At 39.0% G+C, this 16,207-nt stretch overlaps 1 protein-coding gene across 2 annotated transcripts in view; it reads right to left on the bottom strand.

The window, feature by feature from the left end:
- The window catches only part of mRpS9 (mitochondrial ribosomal protein S9), a 207,129-nt gene that overhangs the window by 10,840 nt on the left and 180,082 nt on the right, over window positions 1-16,207 (bottom strand). Inside the window, exon 2 of one of the 2 annotated variants that reach the window (XM_067157002.2) lies at window positions 12,848-14,544. The exons of the other annotated variant lie outside the window; for it this stretch is intronic. Coding sequence (XP_067013103.2) covers window positions 12,848-14,523 — 1,676 coding nt within the window. The 5' untranslated portion in view covers window positions 14,524-14,544. The remainder of the gene's footprint in view (window positions 1-12,847; window positions 14,545-16,207) is intronic. 2 annotated transcript variants of the gene reach the window in all.

Consider the following 16,207-nt stretch of genomic DNA (forward strand, 5'->3'; position numbering starts at 1 on the left):
CTATTCTCTTTCTTTCTAAGCTAGTTTCACTTCCATACAATGCCACGCTCCAGACGAAAGTTTTCAAAAACATCTTTCTAATTCCTATATCAATGTTTGAAGTAAGCAAATTTCTTTTCTTAAGAAAGGTCTTCCTTGCTTGTGCTAGTCTGCATTTTATGTCCTTACTTCTGCCATCGTTAGTTATTCTATTAGCCAAGTAACAATATTCATCTACTTCCTTTAAGACTTCATTTTCTAATCTAATATTACCTGCATCACCTGACTTTCTACGACTGCACTCCATTACTTTTGTTTTGGACTTATTTATTTTCATCTTGTACTTCTTACCCAAGACTGCGTCCATACCATTCAGCAATTTCTCTAGATCTTGTGCAGTCTCAGATAAAATAACAAGGTCATCGTCAAATCTCAGGGTTTTGATTTCCTCTCCTTGGATTGTGATTTCTTTTACAGCCTGTTCTATGTAAACATTGAAAATAAGGGGGAAGGGGGGGTCAGGGGAAGCTGTAGCCTACACAATTATAATAAAGGTACAATTTTATAATACTTAGTGTATTTTTACTTTACTATTAGCACTATGCAAATGTGATTTTTATTTTATATTGATGTTATCAAAATGCCTACCATATCATTTTTGGGCTCGGTTTTATCTGGAATCAACGCTATCAATTTCACGACACCATTGTAACCATGGCAACCAGTCTCCGTCTATGTATACTAGGTCAGTAGCGTCTTTTTCTCACTGTACGCTTTTTTTCTGTAACTGAGAGCTTGAGAAAATCTTGTATCAAGTAAACAACATTCTACTCCTCAGCCCCCAATTAAAATCCTGGTATTGGCCAGAAAACAAACCCAGGACTTTGAATATGAAACAGGTACACTACTTCTACATCACAGTGCTAGCTAATAATAATAATAATAATAATAATACAAGAAAATGAAATTTGGATCAAAAGGCATACTGCCGACCTCTGTAGTTACACAGATAATTTCATCAATGTTGTACGAAGGAGATGTTTGAAATTTTTTTGGACACATTTTTAGGATGGACAATACGAAGGCTGTTTTTTTTCACCCTCTGGTAGGCTACAAAAAAATGTCACACTGACATAACAAAATGATTTTTCACTAAAAGTTCACTAGTTTCATACTTAATTTTCCACATGATTGCCAAAACAATTTAGGCATTTGTCGTATCGTGACACCAGCTTTCTGATCCCTCTGCAAAGAAGTCTGCCGTCAGTGAGGTAATGTGCGCCTGGATAGCCTCCTGCTCCATTAAGTCCACCAACAAGACACCTTTATGGTCCCAAAAACTGGCACCCATTGTTTTCCTGTTCCTCAGTGTTAGTTTAAACTATTTTTGACTTATTTGGAGAAGAAGGATGCATCCACCGCTTAGAATGTTCTTTGATTTGTGGAGCGTCATACAGGACCCAAGTTTCATCGCCAGTAATGATAGACTCCTCACTATGGTAACGCGTGAGAAATATTACGGCTGATGCCATTCGTTGAATTTTTGTGATTGTCAGTCGTGAACACTATCCGAGGTGTTGAGTCACAACTGTGTATAGAGAAGACCTTGAAATGTCTGGGACTGCTGTAGAAAGTTCACTGATCATAAATGTCCATTTGTGGCGAACAAATGAAGAACTTCAGGAGATTGCCGAGACGCACATTACCTCAATCACAACTAAGATTAAATGACAATATTTTATGTAATCCATTACCTCACCGGCGGCAGACTTCTTTGCAGAGGGCATTGGAAAGCTCGTGTCACGATCCCACAAATGACAACATTCATTTAATCTTCTTATGCTAATTTTAAGGACACTTTCTCTCAAAGCATTGATACTTTGTCAATATATGAATTTTTCATCTAAACAGTGTTATGTGGCTGAAGATGTTAATAATATATGAAACATGTACCACTTTTGACCAATAAGTTGCCTTAAGCAACTAATGTATCAACAAAGTGGAAAATAAAAAATAGTTGTGAATCTGTTAAAGTGCGATATGGACCATGAAGCTGATTTTATGTAATCCATTACCTCACTGGCGGTTGACTTCTTTGCAGAGGGCATTGGAAAGTTGGTGTCACGATACGACAAATGCCTAATTCATTTTGGCAATTATGTGGAAAAATACTAAGGTCGATCAAATATAAACAGGATTTTTGTTCCTGAACATCAACAGTTGGTAGGACCGGCCCCGCAATTCTGCCATGCTTAGGTGGAACCGTTAGGAGAGCTGTTTCGTCAGTAACACTCGTGATGTCGGAGCAACATGTGCATCCCTCCACTGCGCAACGTACAAATATCAAATTTCTTGCTCGTGAATGAGTTACAGTAGTGGAAATTTTACCAGAGATTGACTGCACAGTTCGGTGATCAAACATTGTCAGGGGCACGTGTGTTCGCCTGGCACAAAAAGTTCAAGGAAGGACAAGAACATGTAGAAAATCAGCAGTCCTCAGACGAGCATTACAGACGAAAACATTTGTGCAGTTAAAGATGGGCAAGAGTGGCGGAGGAAAGGGGAGGCAGCACCAGTGAAAAATCAAGAATCGACTGTCAGCTGGCAAGGTTCTTGCAACAGTTTCTTTTTTCTTTCTTTTTTTTCGATCGGCGAGGCATTTTGCTGCTCGATTGATTTTTTGCATGAGCGATGCACAATCAATGCTGCTTACTACTGCCAGCTGTTGAACAAGGTGAGGGTTGCATATCGCCGCAAAAGACGAGACCAACCAATTCGACAAAGCGCGGCCCCATACTGCAACTCCAACTGTCTAAAAGCTACAGGAAATGCACTGGACAACACTTGATCATCCTCCTTACAGTCCGGACTTACCTTACAGTCCGGACTTATTGTCCTATGATTTCCATTTGTTCGGACTGCTTAAAGAAGCTCTACGAGGGCAATGGTTTGAAGATGATGAATGTGGAAGACTTCGTACGCAACTGGCCGGGGACACGACCCTGTTCTTTTTACGATGAGGGCATCAAAAAGCTGCCCATACGCTGAGACAAATGCATTTCCAAAGCAGGAAACTATGTGGAAAAATAAATTGTAATTGCCTTTTGTTTTTCAATAAATGAATTTAAATTTTTTTAAAATCCTGTTTATATTTGTTCCCCCTTGTAAGTATGAAACTACTAAACTTTTAGTGATAAAATCACTTTGTTATGTCAGTGTGTCTTTTTTTTATAGCCCATCGGAGGCTGAAAAAAAACAGCCCTCATATAATAGACTCACAAAAAAAAAAAAAAAAGTTATTCAGAGTAATAAATTCTCAGAACAGGAGGATAAATTGGATGGAGGAAACAAGGAGACTTGAATAAATTGAACATCGGGGAAGACATCATGAAAAATAGCAAGAAGTCTTTAGGACCTCAGTAAATAAACATACATTTGTGGTCAAAACTAGCAGTAGGACTCGTACAAAGTGGTCAGACAAACAGAAGAGGCAACACAGCGAGTTCATGAGGAGATTTTGGAAGACTAGGAAGGTGAAAGTCATCAAGCCAATGAACAAGTTCCAGCGCACTCTGTGAATGGGCATAATGAAACAAGGAGAAGAAGAAGAAGAAGAAGAAGAAGAAGATTAGTATTATATTTAACAAGGTTTAGAATGTCTTTCATTTCCTCACAATTTATGAGCGTTACCAAACATTTGTGGATACACTAGTTTTTTATTTTGATTTCTCTGCACTCTTTGGCTGGAGTCAAGGGCATTTACTGTAGCCTCTGCATGTCGTAAGAGGCGAACAAAGTGGAACTCTCTCTCTCTCTCTCTCTCTCTCTCTCATCTTCTAAATCCAAAAGCATATCCATGATTCTATTCTTTCATGTGTAGCAGACAAAATGTATGGTGCAAAGTTTTCTTTCAAAAGGCCACAAAATACTAAATTTATTATTTTAAAACATTAAAAATCATTGCCTCTAAATATCACCAACACTATCTTCAGTGAGTGAAGGATTTAGGAAAGGTTCTTTGAACAGTACTCCTCATTAACAAGAATATAACTTTATTATTACAAAATAAAAATATAACATATGTACAGTATATACACGGTATATAAATACAGATAATCATAAGCTGCCAAAACCGATGAGTATTCATGAGCATTCAGAAGAAATAACAAAACTGTTAACAGGATATTTCAAGAAAATTTGAAAGAAATCATTTTCATCTGTATGGTACATGTTTGTCCCACAATCTTCTGCTGAGTAAATGTTCATACCATCCAGGAGTAAATTTGACATTTTCAGCATCTATGTTAACCGCAGTGACAAAGCACAATCAATCTGAATAGCTGTGGTACAGGAAATTCAATATGGTGTCTGCCTTGTCAATAGAATACTAAACATATTTAGGAAACGTCCGTAAGTTTATTTCATTCTAATTGTTCAATCGTACATATTTCGAGAACAATATAATTATCTTCTTCAGCGAATATTACACTTTTGTTTGAATAATTTTGTAAAATACAAACACATTACTGCCGTTGCCCGAGGTAATTTATATAACGTGTGCGAAGAATGCTGTCCAATATAACTGCAGGCTGTGGCAAATGGAATCAGAACAATAAAATGAGATGAGAACCATCTCTCTAAATCAAAATTTTCATCCAGATTTAACTGGGGCGAGCAATTCAATTCTCAGCTCAAAGCTTCCTCAAAATTAATAGGAAGATCAAAGCAAACAACAAATTAGATTTAAGACAAAATCTTGGTCATGATGACAAACATTGTATACACCTTGGTGAAATAAAACTCATGAGAAAGATATTTTGTAAAACATCCTGTTAACAGCTATGATATATCAGACTGTATAAGGACAACTCAGTTTTAACTTTGTAACTTGTTAATGGTGTTAAAAATTATATGTAACAATATTCTAACAATATTCTAACATTTGTTCATATCTTACTAAACACAACTTTATTCGAAACTTATCAGTTCCTTTCCATAACTTACTGTATGAAGGAAACAAGACACACAGTAAAACCTCATTAACATGAACTCGCCTAAGACGAACACTGTTAACGTGAACAAAATTTTGGTCCCGGCATGGAATGTATTATTTCTTATGGAAGGTCTTCTCGGATAACACAGATTTCAGTTACTAGGAACTACAAACCATTTTTTTTTATCCCCCCTGCCTCATTATATCTCACTAAACACAAACCACCTATTTATTGTGTGTAACTTTTTAGTTGTTTCAGTGCTAGGAATGAAAGAAATGTGTGTAGCTGAATGTAAACCATTGTCAAACTACAGCTTATTTGGATGCGAGTGGGTTATTTATTTATGTATTTATTTACTATAGTTGGGCCCACGAGAGAACGTTTAGCAACATCGGCGAGAAAAAGTCGACTAATGCTGCTCGAAAATGGTCTGTTGCTATGGCAACAATAACAGAGATGCCATATTCAAGGATGCTACCGCCACGTGCGTTGGCTTGCTCTCAGTACTTCTTGTGATATTATTTGATATGGTACTGTTTTAGCTGTTGCTGCTTCATGTATTTACGTGTTTGTTTCCTGAATATTATTTTGGCTTTTAGTTAATTTTTTGTAAGTTAATCAGTGGCTAGTTGTATAGTTCTATTCTCTTTATTTAACATGTGCATTTGTTGAGGACCGAGCTCGATAGCTGCAGTCGTTTAAGTGCAGCCAGCTGGAAGATAGTGGGTTCGAACCCCACTGTCGCCAGCCCTGAAGAAGGCTTTCCGTGGTTTCCCATTTTCACACCAGGCAAATGCTGGTGCTGTACCTTAATTAATGCCATGGCCGCTTCTTTCCCACTCCTAGCCCCTTCCTCTACCATCGTCGCCATAAGACCTATCTGTGTTAGTGCGACATACAGCAACTTGCATTTGTTGAGGTTATTGTCAGTTTAGTGCTTATTAAATCTCATATTTATCGGCATAACATGTTCTGTCTTAAATGCTGAAATTATTAGCACGACCTTAGAAACGGGTCAAAGTTTACTGAACTGCATTAGGCCTACATATTTGATTAAGTAGTCAGCCTGTATGCAAGGGTGATATGCCACACAGGGGGGTAACTATGATAACGCAGCGTACTTCGTAGTTACTGCTTTCACCGCTCAAATGTCAGACTAAAACTCTTGTGGGCCCAAGTATAGCTGCAGTACCCATGTGCGGCTCCATGGCTAAATGGTTAGTGTGCTGGCCTTTGATCACAGGAGTCCCGGGTTCGATTCCTGGCAGGGTCAGTAATTTTAACCATAACTGGGTTAATTCCGCTGGAACGGGGTCTAGGTGTGTGTGTGTCGTCTTCAGCATCATTTCATCCTCATCACAACTCCCAAGTCGTCTACGGGCGTCAAATAAAAACTTGCATCTGGCGAGCCGAACTTGTCCTGACACTCCCGGCACTGAAAGCCATACACCATTTCGTTGAAGGGACAATCATACAGCTTATGCGAAGTTATCAAACTCCTCAACTACTTTCCACCAATACTCAGGTATGTTGTTTTATTCCGCCTAGCCGCCACAAAATTTAAACCACCTTGAATATTTTAGAAAGTTTTGAGTTTGGGGACAGTACAATAACACCAACGGTAAGAGGCTACTAAAAGGGGACTAGAGAGGATGGGATGGCAGCCACAGTTTCCTTAGCTGAGTCTGGCATAGCTTCCATTTACCTGTGTCAGGCTCCTCGCCTTCATCTACCCTGTCCCACCCCCACTTGGTCAACACTTGATCTTTTCCGACTCCAACAGTATTATGATTTCGAAACCTAGGGAGCCTTTCATTTTCACGCACTTCGTGGCTCTCGCTTTCTTTGATCCATATCTTCATTTTTTTTTAAAGTGCCGCACCCCTTCCATTTTTTCCCTCTGATTAGTATTAACTGAGGATGGTTGCCTAGTCTTACTTCCTCTTTAAACACCACCACTAAGGTACTTTTGTTTCCAGGTATAGCGAAATATACTCAAATTTTTCTCCTGAAAATGAATTAACAATTTTCTATGTAGTGTCATATGCTCTACAGTTTACCAGTACTCTATAATACTGTTGTCCAGGGTGACCAGACGTCCCTCATTTTACAGGATTGTCCCTTATTTCTCAAAGGTGTCCCGCTGTCTCGTTTTTCGTGAACTGTCCCCGTATATTCTAAAATACAGTGTTTAAACTTAATTTACCACAAAGCTCTGATGAACATTTCTCATTTTGTAAAGTAATTCTAGTTTGTTTGGTTGGCACTAAATACTGTATAACAAACCAGTGAGACAAACTTATATAAAGTGTAAAAGTCGCAACTTATAATCCCATTGAGTGAGCATTATTATTTTACTTTTTTTCGCTACACTTGATGTTTTTGTTATGTACCAGAATTGTGCTGCTTCCATTTTTAATAATAATAATAATAATAATAATAATAATAATAATAATAATAATAATAATAATAATAATAATAATATATGGTACTTAACTATATATTAGATAAACTTGAGGCACTAGAAAGGAGAATCACGAAAAAAAAAAAAATCTTAGGTCCTGTGAAAACAACAGAAGTATGTAAATTAAGATCTAATGATGAAATACACAGGGGCACAGAAAATATAACAGAAACCATAAAAAAAAAAAGAGACTGCAATTTTTTGGGCACATTTACACAATGGATGATTCCGGGTTAACTAAAAGGATTTTCACGTACCTTTGGAACAAAAGCCAACAACAACTAACTGGATTCAAGAAGTAAAGAAAGATCTAGAGAGAAATAATATAAGAGAAGAAGAAACTATGGACAGAAAGATTTTTAGAAAGAGGTTTGTAAGTATGGAAGGATTCCAAGGTAGACTGAACAAGAAACCTGATGCGAAGTGGTCTGAGTACAGAAAGAAACAGCATAGTGAAAAGTATATTGGAAGGAACAGAAGAGAAAACAACATAGGAGGAACAACTGACTTGAAATTAGCACGTGGTCATCGGGAAGAAGAAGAAGAATCACTACTGGTTTTCTATAAATAAATGGTTCTCTTTGCGAGGTCTGTGGTTCGTATTAAGAAATTCTAATCTTAAACAGGGCCTGATAATCAACAGCAGTCGAACTGTCTTATATTTTCGTGCTTGTAATCTGGTCACTCTATCCTGTAGTGTAAAGTGTTTGATATTTGAGCATTCGCTTAACACAAACTCTTCATTTCGTTGTCCCTTGTATTTCATATTAACAAGGTTTTACTGTAATTCATAATACACTGTAACATTAACATATTGCCCACAAAATTTAAGAAAATATCTTTAACAACATACATTCACAGGAAAAGAAAAAAAAGACATGCACAAGAACGATCACAGAGCATCGTCACAATAACATTCGAGAGATGATTCGTATGAAACATAAAATATACATATATATATACAAAAGATTGGAAGACAGTTCAATATCGTTGGCTCTCTAAAATGTTAAGTAAAGACAGCACAAGCAGCATGAAAGGAAATTCCTTATAGTGCTTTACATCTTCTACTTCATAATAATACGTATAAATACTGTTACAAAATATATATTTAAAAGTAGAATATAATGTTCACATGGCAAATAATGAGAGTATTAAAGAATACAGGCTTCTTAACCCCAGAACACGAAACCTCGTAATTCTGACGTCAGCGATTTGACTTCCTTTGCGCGCCAAATTGTTGACCATTGTAGTAGCTTCCTAAATCGTCAGAGAATCTGTTTGTTTATAACTAGAGAAGTATGCAAGCTATCGTATTACTGATAGGTTCGTCCTTTTATAGGAGAGCATGCAACTTATGCTTGTGATATATGATAATGATTTAGGGAGCTTCTACAGTTAAAATAGGCCCTTCTTACATGGAAGCTGGATCCAGTGGCACGAAGAGGATATTTTGCCAGAATGTCCTTCGGAGAACAGCTGCCTCATACTGTGCTCGGTGCTTGGGGGCATATTGGAAAAGACACCATGAAAATCAGTGTATATAACTGTTGGCCTTCCTCAAGCAGAAAAGAGGCATTGCGGCAGGAACTGGAAAATATTTGCCACATTCATGCTACTTGGGAGGGGTGAAAGACGTCATAGTGCAGTTAGTGTCCGAAAGGGGGAGAAATTGCACTAAACATGGTGAAAATAACTGGACAGATTATTCCTAATTGAAGAAATAGCTTTTGTGGGCAATATTTTTGTAATGTATTGATGTGCCTGCAGAAAATAATGAGTACAATAGTATATATTACAAGGTTCAGTGTCTGTGTCAGTCTACTACTGAAGGAGGTTTTGTGTTCTAGCATTAAGTCCTGTGTTTCACACCAATAGCCCATCAGACTGAAGGGCATACCTCTTCCAAGATGCGACTAGTACCCTGTTGAGACCGAGCCAGTTGGCCATTAGGTTAGGGTCATGCAGCTGTGAGCTTGCATTTGGGAGATAGTGGGTTCTGACTAGTTATGAGATAATCAAATACAAAATAATTGCTAATTTGATTATTTCATTTTATTCTATTATATTTCCCATTAGATTATTTTTCGATTAATCATTCCAATGAATGAGACAATCAAATAGTGAATATTTTTTTCCATCCTATTATTTTTTTAATTATTCATTCAAAACTCCATTCGAATGTATGAAGCAACTGAATAGTGAAATTTTTTTTTTCCATTTGATGATTATTTGATTATTTTTTGATTATCCATCCGAAACTCCCTTAGAACAAATGAGGCTATTGAGTAGTGAATTTTTTTATTCAATTATTTTTTTGATTATTCATTCGGAACTGCATTAGAATAAATGGGACAACTGAACAGGGAATGATTTTGAAATAATCGACTGAAAAGTGATGTTATTAACTCATTTAGTTTCAGCATTTGGAGATACGCTTGGAAAAAGGCGTATTTCTATTTTTCATAAGAGTTCATCTATTCGTTTATTTCAAACGATTATCCATCCAACACACTTAGACAAAAAACTGAATAATGATGCATCCGAATATTGTATGTGATACAATTGAACGATATTTGAAATGCATTTGATTATTTTATCTGATTATTTATTTGATTGTTTAAATAATCAGATGGAGTTATTCGATTATTAAAAGTATTTGATTATCCCATCACTAGTTCCAACCCCACTGTTGACAGTCCTGAAGATGGATTTCCATGGTATCCCATTTTCGTACCAGGCACATGCACGTGAATGGGGTGTATAATCACTAGAGTGCAATATTTATACTGAAATTGTGTTGTGTGTTCGACAGACTGAAAAGCTTTCAGGTTACATTTAACTGAGTCGGCACTAAAAAAGTATGCCTTCCTTCATAACGAATTTACGAATCTGTACGTGGCTTCAGACCGGCATCAGAGCACCAGTCGAAGAATAAAACTTTGGCAGGGGAGGGGCATAAATACAGACCTCCGAGCTGACAGGATCGCACCAAAGCAAGTATGCTACGGTGACACTGACTCAGTGTTCTCGCTAGTGCCTTTATAATGGGCCCACCGCCCTGTCGCTTTTACTGACTGACAGATTAACATAACCTACATAACTGCTAGTTACATAATATGAATACGTATTTGAGTCATGGAGTGCTCCAAATTAAAATGTAAATACCATAAAATTGTTTAATAACAATCATGTTATTGGCTTTATGCCCCCCTAACTACTGTACTTTGATGGCTTTTGAGAAGCCGAGCTGCCGGAATTTAGTCCCGCAGGAGTTCTTTTACATGTCAGTAAATCTACCGACACGAGGCTGACGTATTTGAACACCTTCAAATACCACCGGACTAAGCCAGGATCGAACCTATCGAGTTGGAGTCAGAAGGCCAACGCCTCAACCACCTGGGACACTCAGCCTAGCAATAAAATTGCTTATTTAAATTATAAATCTATTTATTGTCTGCATAATTGCACCAATTACATCGGAGTTTAAACGTTTGACTTGAGTATCACGTAGTGTCAGGCGCGAACGGTGTTTGGATTAGTGTGGAATCGCATGCCAGCACTCGATTCCGAATGAAGTCACAAACCTGTGTGGCACTCCACAGCAACAGAGTGGTAAGACCCTGTGTTATATGATTATGAACGAGTAGTAGAACACCAGAAGTTCAGAATACTCTGTTATATCTTTTTCGTGATGACAACACTGACACAACAGTTAAATTTTGCAGTTAATGTTTACCTATTACTGTTAATGCCCTGAGGAGAATAAACTGAATTTTTATCATTTTCAGTTTTTACATAGTATTCCTGCCACCCGGCTGACAAAAATTTCTGGCGAGTACACTGTAAAGGCAGAAACCCACAGTGTGTTTGATGCCGATTTCTCGGTATGACTCTCAAACTGTTCCTAAGTCACGTGCGGATTAAGAACACTGTGGTGCAAAGTATATTTGAATTCACCTGCAAAGCGATCAGGCTGGCTCACTTCAGCACGTGATAAAATGACAACGGTGCGAGATATTGAATGACGTCATTGAAATCATTTGTCAGTATGATGCACCCTCTAGTGATTATACACCCCATTCACGTCCTTTCCGACCACCCTGTACGGCGACAAAGGTACCTCTACTAACAATCACTGTCTTTCTTCTGAAGGGTTTGCAGCAGACTGCTAATTAACATTTGCTGGTCCATCATCATCTTCTTCAGCTCACCCACTTCTTCTGAAAGTCTTACAATCGCTTTAGCACCTCCTTCAACTCCAGAAGACAAGGTCTGAATGTTAGTGACCACGTCACCGCCTAAACTAGTGCCGTCACTGAACACAGAACCTGCTCCAAACATGTTTGTAAACGTGGAAGTCGTCATACAAGAAATACGAGACCCAGCAGTGTACTTGGATCGTTTGCGCTGTTTTGCGAGTTCGTATGCAGCTTTGAGAACGTCTTTCGGTAACCTGTTCTCCCTAGGATTTAACGGTTTTACGTGCAACACAACCCTATACGCAGAGGGGGAAACGAGCGCTGTCCATTGCAAGAAGCGGAATAAATACTTGGAGAGATTACCATTGAACAAAGCTGATTCTATGTAAGAAATCAGTCTGGTTTGGCGTTCTAGCTTCAAAAGTCCTGCAGTTTTCTGCAATCCCTGAATGTCATGAACAGCAATACCAACCAGTAAATTCATGAGGATGATTGTGACAAACAGTAGAAATATGACGAATATTACATGAGCACTAACTTCTAAGAGAAATGGAGGTTCTTTGCCTTCCTCGTAAGTAAGAAGGCCTTCAAAACTCACCTCTCCAGTCATAAACACTAACACTGCAATAAATCCAACCAGAGGATTAGAAAACTGTGCTGTCTTTGGGAATATCACACAAAAACTGATAGTAAAACCTATTAGTAAACAGGAGTATGCCACAAAGAGTTTTGCAAATTCCTTCTGTACTCTGGTGTACATAGCGACGTAAGATCCGAGCAGTGGGAGCTGTCCTATCATCAGCATCAAGTTGGTCCATCCAATGAGGACGGCAAATGCACCAACGTGACATTGCCAAACATCTATTCGCCCCGTGTAAATGAATGATATCGCAAACACGCTTACGATCACAGCCCATTCTATAAGATTCTCAGCTTGTTCAATGTACTGCCTCACACTTGAATAGGCAGTAATACCATATACTTTGCGCAGAATTTCACACACAGTGAAGAACACAAGAATGTACCACTCCATTTCTATAGCAATTGGGTGTCTCCTAAACCAACCCCCAATCACAGAATTATTCGGACATGGATCTGTTAGACCGCTGGTATTATTAAATGCATCTGCAGTTTGGTCGTAGCACCTGTGTGCCAAGGCAGACATCACATACATGGTTAAACTTAACACATATAGGAAACAAAAAAGTAACCTTGCAATGTAGAATTTGCGGATCTTCTTCCACTTTAGATGCAAAAATGCCTCGCACAGTGGATGCTGGAGTATTTCTTTTTGTCCTTCATCGACAAATGTTTTGAGATAACTGATCTCCCCTTGTGAAGAATGTTGAAGTAGATGCCGGAAATCTAACTTGAGCTCCACTTCTCTGTGTGATGCTTCAGGATCATGCATCGAGATAGCAGAGTCTAGTTTCTGATTCACCATGCCAAGAGCTGCTGGAGTCTTGCGGATCATAATGCTCAGAGCAGTGGTGCCACCTTTAGTCCTGGCACAAGCATCGGCGCCATGGTACAGTAACGTCTCCACGCACTGAGAGAGTTCATTGAGGGCTGCGACGTGAAGAGGGGTGTATCCGTACTTGTCCTTGGCATTCACGTCAGATTTCCAGCCGATCAGAAGCTCTGCAACATCATAAGCTTGAAGAGCCTTTCCAACAGCTGAATGTAGAGGAGTGCGTAGGTCATTATCCAAGACATTTACATCACAACCACCAACTGATAATAGGGCTTCGACACACTCCAAGGACTGAGCTCGAGCTGCTAAGTGCAGTGCTGTCTGCCCACGGGAGTTCTTCTCCGCAGGATCGGCACCTTTTGATAGCAGCAAAGAGACACATTCAGAATAGCCATTCTCGGCAGCTAAGTGGAGCGCAGTTGCCTGTTTATCACGTGTCTTTACATTTACATCTATGCCTTCGCAGTTGAGCAAGATCTTGAGACATTCAACATGACCGAGATCTGCAGCTAAATGAAGGGGAGAACAACCTTCTGGCTCAATGGAGTTTACATCTGCGCGACTTTCTACCAACAGCTGAAGACATTCCGTTGAATTTGCCTTCACAGCAGAGTGCAAAGCCGTACCGTCACCGCTCGTGCCGTCTTTATAATAATCAATCTTGGCGCCATTGTTTAGCAGCAGCTTTGCCGCTGAAGGGGAATTACCGAAGGCTGCGCAATGGAGTGGAGTGTAGCGTTTCTTGATGAAGTTCACCATAGCTCCCCTTGAGATGAGGAACTTACACGCACCGACGTCATCGCTGAATGCAGCCAAATGGAGCGCAGTGAGGCCGTCCGTATCACAGGAGTGCAGTTCGGCGCCACACTTCAGCAGACCTGGCAACAGTTCACTCTTGTTCAGAAAGGCCGCCCACAGGAAGGAAATGTTCTTTTCTAGCTGGGGCTTGCTGCTCAACCCATCCACATTTTCGGCAGTAATCTTCTCTTGCTCGATTTCTTCGAGAGTGCGGATGCTGCCGATACTAGACCTCAAGATTTCTATAAGATTCGCGCGGATCGATTCCTTGCATATGCGAACTCTCAGTTCCTCGGGCACCATCGCCTCGAAGCTGTCGAAGAAGATCATTTCATCGGACGGAGGCGACTGTCCGTAATCGATGCGACTGAAATCTCCGCTCTCTTCGTCTTCGTCCGCGATTCCCTTGAGGTTCAGGTTGAATCCAATGGTGCCTTCGCGACGTTGGTTGCGCCATCTCTTCAACAAGGACGGGCTGGCGGTGTGGTAGGTGACTGCCGAGGAGCGCACGGGGATGCGTTCCGTCATGCTGATGGCGCGGTCCAACACCACCCGCTTCTTGTCGCGCATACCGCTGGTCTGGCTCCTCGAGCGCTCCCGCTTGTCTCGCAGCATGGCGATCAGGGGATCTGCATCCTGGAAATAGAAGACTAGGTTAAGAACCGATACTCAGACAATACAAAAGAACATGTGATAAATACTTTTTTCTTTTAAATACAGTGCATGGCAAAAATGTCCCTGCAGTGAACTCAAGAGGCGCGAAGGGTGCACTAAGTTGGGAACAACGAAGCAATGGAACAATGACCTCCAGCAGGAACTATCCTTGAACTGAATAACATTCTAGTTTAGTGTGAAAGTTGTGCTTTAAACATGTGGTTGTGCTTAAGTCAGTTCCACATCTTTATGATTGAAATGACAGTGTTTTTAGTGGAGTATATCTTTCGTCAAGGTGATAAGCAGACCCTGGATTTTGATGTAATGTCACGTTTTAACTGGTGCATCATATACATTGCTAACTTACACATAAATCCTGATCATGTCGCCAACCCCCACCCCTACCCGATTATAGAAATGCATATTTATTGTAATGTTTCCATCATTTTGGCCAGTTTTCTTTTTGTGTGTTCTTTTTCCAACTTGTTTCGTAATTTTCTACAGCCGATGTATAGCTAGAGTCGTGCGCAGATATACAAAATAATATCCGCATCCGCGAATTGTTATCCGCGGATATCGCAAATATTTAACAGTATATTACACCCAAGGCATTGAAACTGATAGACCTGTTAACATAATACAATAGGCCTGGCACCAGAACCCATACAGTCACAGGTTTATGAGGGATTTTCTCTTGCGACAACTACCGACGTACTGACCTTTGTTCCTTCCTTCCATCAATTGTGGGCAGGAGTCAGGTAGGTTCAGGTCAGATTTACAGCTTTATGGTCTCAAGGCTCTTTATACATCACCATTCTCCCATACCACTGTCGAGGGTCGCCTGATCACGATCAAAAATTAAGAGTTACACTTGACTGAAAAAATCAATAAACGTCATTATTTAGAAATTATCAGCAAAATTATACGCACTGCCATAACTTACAGTTCGTATCGGCCAAGACACTAACTTCGAGGATATCCGCGGATAACTACATCCGTGCAGGGCTCTGTCTATAGCCTGTATTATTATGGTATTCATTTGCAGTTTTAATTTTAAATTATTATTATTATTATTATTATTATTATTATTATTATTATTATTATTATTATCATTCTTCTTTTTCTTTTTCTTACTAGTATCGTTACTATTATCGGATTTTTTTTGTTTTGATATATTGAAAGTTTAAATCCTATAAGTCATGAAGGAACGTAATTGGACTCCGTCCTGTATAGCTTCACATTATCAAATAAATAAATAAATAAATAAATAAATAAATAAATAAATAAATAAATAAATAAATAAATAAATGAATAAATAAATTCATTAATTAAAACATTAGTTCAATTTTTCTCCATTATTTTATCACTTTCAGCATTCAATTATTTTGTAAGTCATTTTTCTTTGTTCTGCATTATTATTTACCGTAGTCATTTTACGTTGGGTCATCGCGTACGGTAGAGCTCGGAAGTTTATGACCTAAAGAAGTATAAATATGCTCTAAAACTATCTAAATATGACGTAAGTAGGGATAGGTAGCAAGCATTAGAGTATTGCTCACATTAAACGTGTCAAAAATACAGCAGACACATTTAATCATGCAAACTGTCAGAGCTACTGTAGGTACATTAAAACTTGATACATTAT

This window comes from Anabrus simplex, chromosome 13 (genome assembly GCF_040414725.1).
Source record: "Anabrus simplex isolate iqAnaSimp1 chromosome 13, ASM4041472v1, whole genome shotgun sequence".
NCBI classification, from domain to species: Eukaryota; Metazoa; Arthropoda; class Insecta; order Orthoptera; family Tettigoniidae; genus Anabrus; species Anabrus simplex.